The sequence below is a fragment of the Oncorhynchus mykiss genome, chromosome 32 (assembly GCF_013265735.2).
Source record: "Oncorhynchus mykiss isolate Arlee chromosome 32, USDA_OmykA_1.1, whole genome shotgun sequence".
Classification (NCBI taxonomy): domain Eukaryota; kingdom Metazoa; phylum Chordata; class Actinopteri; order Salmoniformes; family Salmonidae; genus Oncorhynchus; species Oncorhynchus mykiss.
Genome location: NC_050572.1, coordinates 9,987,534 through 9,993,882, shown reverse-complemented (window position 1 = coordinate 9,993,882; position 6,349 = coordinate 9,987,534). Strand labels below are relative to the sequence as shown.

The window sequence follows — 6,349 nt, the reverse complement described above, 5'->3', positions numbered from 1 at the left end:
CCCTTCCCATCCCTCCCACTCTCTCTGAGCAGTGTTCTTATCCTCCCTCCTCCCCTCCCCTTCCCATCCCTCCCACTCTCTCTGAGCAGTGTTCTTCTCCTCCCTCCTCCCCTCCCCTTCCCATCCCTCCCACTCTCTCTGAGCACTGTTTTCTTATCCTCCCTCCTCCCCTCCCCTTCCCGTCCCTCCCACTCTCTCTGAGCAGTGTTCTTATCCTCCCTCCCCCTTCCCTTCCCATCCCTCCCACTCTCTCTAAGCAGTGTATTCTTATCCTCCCTCCTCCCCTCCCCTCCCCTTCCCATCCCTCCCACTCTGAGCAATGTTCTTCTCCTCCATCCTCCCCTTCCCATCCCTCCCACTCTCTCTGAGCAGTGTTCTTCTCCTCCCTCCTCCCCTCCCCTTCCCATCCCTCCCACTCTCTCTGAGCAGTGTTCTTCTCCTCCCTCCTCCCCTCCCCTTCCCATCCCTCCCACTATCTCTGAGCAGTGTTTTCTTATCCTCCCTCCTCCCCTCCCCTTCCCATCCCTCCCACTCTCTCTGAGCAGTGTTCTTCTCCTTCATCCTCCCCTTCCCATCCCTCCCACTCTCTCTAAGCAGTGTTTTCTTATCCTCCCTCCTCCCCTCCCCTCCCCTTCCCATCCCTCCCACTCTGAGCAATGTTCTTCTCCTCCCTCCTCCCCTCCCCTTCCCATCCCTCCCACTCTCTCTGAGCAGTGTTCTTCTCCTCCCTCCTCCCCTCCCCTTCCCATCCCTCCCACTCTCTCTGAGCAGTGTTCTTCTCCTCCCTCCTCCCCTCCCCTTCCCACCCCCCTCCCCCCACTCTCTCTGAGCAGTGTTCTTCTCCTCCCTCCTCCCTTCCCCTTCCCACCCCCCCTCCCCCCACTCTCTCTGAGCAGTGTTCTTCTCCTCCCTCCTCCCCTTCCCACCCCCCCTCCCACTCTGAGCAATGTTCTTCTCCTCCCTCCTCCCCTTCCCATCCCTCCCACTCTCTCTGAGCAATGTTCTTCTCCTCCCTCCTCCCCTTCCCATCCCTCCCACTCTCTCTGAGCAGTGTTCTTCTCCTCCCTCCTCTCTTCCCCTTCCCACCCCCCCTCCCCCCACTCTCTCTGAGCAGTGTTCTTCTCCTCCCTCCTCCCCTTCCCATCCCTCCCACTCTGAGCAATGTTCTTCTCCTCCCTCCTCCCCTTCCCATCCCTCCCACTCTCTCTGAGCAGTGTTCTTCTCCTCCCTCCTCCCCTTCCCTTCCCATCCCTCCCACTCTCTCTGAGCAGTGTTCTTATCCTCCCTCCTCCCCTCCCCTTCCCATCCCTCCCACTCTCTCTGAGCAGTGTTCTTCTCCTCCCTCCTCCCCTCCCCTTCCCATCCCTCCCACTCTCTCTGAGCACTGTTTTCTTATCCTCCCTCCTCCCCTCCCCTTCCCGTCCCTCCCACTCTCTCTGAGCAGTGTTCTTATCCTCCCTCCCCCTTCCCTTCCCATCCCTCCCACTCTCTCTAAGCAGTGTATTCTTATCCTCCCTCCTCCCCTCCCCTCCCCTTCCCATCCCTCCCACTCTGAGCAATGTTCTTCTCCTCCATCCTCCCCTTCCCATCCCTCCCACTCTCTCTGAGCAGTGTTCTTCTCCTCCCTCCTCCCCTCCCCTTCCCATCCCTCCCACTCTCTCTGAGCAGTGTTCTTCTCCTCCCTCCTCCCCTCCCCTTCCCATCCCTCCCACTATCTCTGAGCAGTGTTTTCTTATCCTCCCTCCTCCCCTCCCCTTCCCATCCCTCCCACTCTCTCTGAGCAGTGTTCTTATCCTCCCTCCCCCTTCCCTTCCCATCCCTCCCACTCTCTCTAAGCAGTGTATTCTTATCCTCCCACCTCCCCTCCCCTCCCCTTCCCATCCCTCCCACTCTGAGCAATGTTCTTCTCCTCCATCCTCCCCTTCCCATCCCTCCCACTCTCTCTGAGCAGTGTTCTTATCCTCCCTCCTCCCCTCCCCTTCCCATCCCTCCCACTCTCTCTGAGCAGTGTTTCCTTATCCTCCCTCCTCCCCTTCCCTTCCCATCCCTCCCACTCTCTCTGAGCAGTGTTCTTATCCTCCCTCCTCCCCTCCCCTTCCCAACCCTCCCACTCTCTCTGAGCAGTGTTCTTCTCCTCCCTCCTCCCCTCCCCTTCCCATCCCTCCCACTCTCTCTGAGCAGTGTTCTTCTCCTCCCTCCTCCCCTCCCCTTCCCATCCCCCCCACTCTCTCTGAGCAGTGTTCTTCTCCTTCATCCTCCCCTTCCCATCCCTCCCACTCTCTCTAAGCAGTGTTTTCTTATCCTCCCTCCTCCCCTCCCCTCCCCTTCCCATCCCTCCCACTCTGAGCAATGTTCTTCTCCTCCCTCCTCCCCTCCCCTTCCCATCCCTCCCACTCTCTCTGAGCAGTGTTCTTCTCCTCCCTCCTCCCCTCCCCTTCCCATCCCTCCCACTCTCTCTGAGCAGTGTTCTTCTCCTCCCTCCTCCCCTCCCCTTCCCACCCCCCTCCCCCCACTCTCTCTGAGCAGTGTTCTTCTCCTCCCTCCTCCCTTCCCCTTCCCACCCCCCCTCCCCCCACTCTCTCTGAGCAGTGTTCTTCTCCTCCCTCCTCCCCTTCCCACCCCCCCTCCCACTCTGAGCAATGTTCTTCTCCTCCCTCCTCCCCTTCCCATCCCTCCCACTCTCTCTGAGCAATGTTCTTCTCCTCCCTCCTCCCCTTCCCATCCCTCCCACTCTCTCTGAGCAGTGTTCTTCTCCTCCCTCCTCTCTTCCCCTTCCCACCCCCCCTCCCCCCACTCTCTCTGAGCAGTGTTCTTCTCCTCCCTCCTCCCCTTCCCATCCCTCCCACTCTGAGCAATGTTCTTCTCCTCCCTCCTCCCCTTCCCATCCCTCCCACTCTCTCTGAGCAGTGTTCTTCTCCTCCCTCCTCCCCTTCCCTTCCCATCCCTCCCACTCTCTCTGAGCAGTGTTCTTATCCTCCCTCCTCCCCTCCCCTTCCCATCCCTCCCACTCTCTCTGAGCAGTGTTCTTCTCCTCCCTCCTCCCCTCCCCTTCCCATCCCTCCCACTCTCTCTGAGCACTGTTTTCTTATCCTCCCTCCTCCCCTCCCCTTCCCGTCCCTCCCACTCTCTCTGAGCAGTGTTCTTATCCTCCCTCCCCCTTCCCTTCCCATCCCTCCCACTCTCTCTAAGCAGTGTATTCTTATCCTCCCTCCTCCCCTCCCCTCCCCTTCCCATCCCTCCCACTCTGAGCAATGTTCTTCTCCTCCATCCTCCCCTTCCCATCCCTCCCACTCTCTCTGAGCAGTGTTCTTCTCCTCCCTCCTCCCCTCCCCTTCCCATCCCTCCCACTCTCTCTGAGCAGTGTTCTTCTCCTCCCTCCTCCCCTCCCCTTCCCATCCCTCCCACTATCTCTGAGCAGTGTTTTCTTATCCTCCCTCCTCCCCTCCCCTTCCCATCCCTCCCACTCTCTCTGAGCAGTGTTCTTATCCTCCCTCCCCCTTCCCTTCCCATCCCTCCCACTCTCTCTAAGCAGTGTATTCTTATCCTCCCACCTCCCCTCCCCTCCCCTTCCCATCCCTCCCACTCTGAGCAATGTTCTTCTCCTCCATCCTCCCCTTCCCATCCCTCCCACTCTCTCTGAGCAGTGTTCTTATCCTCCCTCCTCCCCTCCCCTTCCCATCCCTCCCACTCTCTCTGAGCAGTGTTTCCTTATCCTCCCTCCTCCCCTTCCCTTCCCATCCCTCCCACTCTCTCTGAGCAGTGTTCTTATCCTCCCTCCTCCCCTCCCCTTCCCATCCCTCCCACTCTCTCTGAGCAGTGTTCTTATCCTCCCTCCTCCCCTCCCCTTCCCATCCCTCCCACTCTCTCTGAGCAGTGTTTCCTTATCCTCCCTCCTCCCCTTCCCTTCCCATCCCTTCCACTCTCTCTGAGCAGTGTTCTTATCCTCCCTCCTCCCCCAATCCTCAGTTCTCATCTTCTTCCTATTTTTTATTTTTATTATTTACTACTATCCCCCTGTAGGCCACGCAAGCTCACAGAACGGGACCGTTCGTCTGTCCTCTGTTGCAACACTCACTACCGAGTTCCAAACTGCTTCTGGAAGCAACATCAGCACAATAACTGTTCGTTGGGAGCTTCATGAAATGGGTTTCCATGGCCGAGCAGCCGGATACAAGCCTAAGATCACCATGCGCAGTGTCGGCTGGAGTGGTGTAAAACTCACCGCCATTGGACTCTGGAGCAGAGGAAACACGTACTCTGGAGTGAAGTTTTTTTAATGGTTCAGGCCCCTTAGTTCCAGTGAAGGGAAATCTTAACGCTACAGCATTCAAAGGCTTTCTAGATGCATTCAATGGCATTTGGGATGAATTGGAACGGCGACTGCGAGCCAGGCCTAATCGCGCAACCTCACCAATGCTCTTGTGGCTGAATGGAAGCAAGTCCCCGCAGCGATGTTCCAACATCTAGTGGAAAGCCTTCCCAGAAGACTGGAGGCTGTTATAGCAGCAATGTTCCAACATCTAGTGGAAAGCCTTCCCAGAAGAGTGGAGGCTGTTATAGCAGCAATGTTCCAACATCTAGTGGAAAGCCTTCCCAGAAGACTGGAGGCTGTTATAGCAGCAATGTTCCAACATCTAGTGGAAAGCCTTCCCAGAAGACTGGAGGCTGTTATGGCAGCAAAAGGGGGGGACCAACTCCATATTAATGCCCAAGATTTTGGAATGAGATGTTCGATGAGCAGGTGTCCACATACTTTTGGTCATGTGGTGTATTTTACATTGCCAAAGCAAGTGAAATAAACAATATAAACAAAACTGAGAAAAAACTCATTAAACAACATTAACATTTTTTTTTTAGAAATTAACAGTTAAAGATTGAATTCAAAAAGGTTTTAAAATGATAGACATTTCATGTGTTTATATTATCAGCCATGTATAATGTTTTAGTAATGTCCAATAGTACAATAGTACAATAGTACAAATAGAGAACGAAGACAAATAATCTGATAAGTGGTGATATTTACAATGTTGTTTGCACTCCACAGGTTGCTCTTTTTCCATGACAACGGTCCACAAATCTCACTGCTATGATTGTAGTTTGTGGCATTTCACCTAACATAAAGGAGTTCATCACTGTTGGATCTGTCCTCTCTGTTAAGAGCCATAAAGTGACAATTTGCTCTGTTTTTTTAGTTGATTCTTTCCACTGTGTCACATAGTTATATATTTGCTTTCTCATCATTTGGTTGCGTCTAATTGTGTTTCTGGCCTGGGGCTCTGTGGGGTCTGTTTATGAACTGAGACCGGGAACCAGCTGGCTGAGGGGACGTCTGTCTGTCTGTCTGTCTGTCTGTCTGTCTGTCTGTCTGTCTGTCTGTCTGTCCTGTCTGTCCTGTCTGTCCTGTCTGTCTGTCTGTCTGTCTGTCTGTCTGTCTGTCTGTCTGTCTGTCTGTCTGTCTGTCTGTCTGTCTGTCTGTCTGTCTGTCTGTCTGTCTGTCTGTCTGTCTGTCTGTCTTCTCCCCTCCCCCTCTCAGAGTGATGACATCACGAACAGCCGGTCTTAAATCAACCAGTAGGATTGCAGCATAGCAGTGGTGCTGACTCCATTCTCTCTGCCCCTCTCCCTCCTCTCTCTCTCTCTTGCTGCCCTCTCATTTCTCCACACTACTGCTAACATGGCTGAGGCATTCGCAGGCACATGGAACCTGAAGGAGAGCAAGAACTTTGATGAATACATGAAGGCCCTGGGTGAGCAGCGTGTGTGTGTGTGTGTGTGTGTGTGTGTGTGTGTGTGTGTGTGTGTGTGTGTGTGTGTGTGTGTGTGTGGAGTAACGGTAAAGTGGTAAAGCATGGGGTGTGTGTCCCTCCGTTCCTCCGTCCCTCCGTCCCTCCCTCCCTCCCTGCCTGCCTGCTGGTGTATGGGTACACTTGTGAGAAGGGTGTGACTGTTCATCAATACTTAAAGGTGTGTGTTTGTGTGCAGTCGCATATGTGCATTCTTGTGCAGATATTGAGTGTGTTTGTGAACACATACACACATATGCGCAAAAAATACACACACACGCAGGTGTTTATTTATTTATGCACGCCCACCATATGTGTGTGTGTGTGTAAGTAGCAGAGCATGTGTGTGTGTGCATGTTAGTAGCAGAGCATGTGTGTGTGTGTGTAAGTAGCAGAGCATGTGTGTTTAAAGGGATAAAACAGGATTTGGACATTTTTTTAAACCTTTATTTAACTAGGACGCTAACCCTGGCCAATTATGCGCCACCCTATGGTGCTCCCAGTCACGGCCGGTTGTGATACAGCCTTGAAATCAAACCAGGGTCTGTAGTGACGCCTCTAGCACT

The 6,349-nt window shown here is 54.2% G+C and overlaps 1 protein-coding gene across 1 annotated transcript in view; it reads left to right on the top strand.

Annotated features, from left to right (window-relative positions):
• The first annotated feature begins 5,551 nt into the window (after positions 1-5,551).
• LOC110487896 (fatty acid-binding protein, heart-like) overlaps positions 5,552-6,349 on the top strand; it is a 7,919-nt gene continuing 7,121 nt past the window's right edge. Inside the window, exon 1 of the mRNA XM_036971158.1 lies at positions 5,552-5,747. Within this exon, the coding sequence (XP_036827053.1) occupies positions 5,675-5,747 (73 nt within the window). The 5' untranslated portion in view covers positions 5,552-5,674. The remainder of the gene's footprint in view (positions 5,748-6,349) is intronic.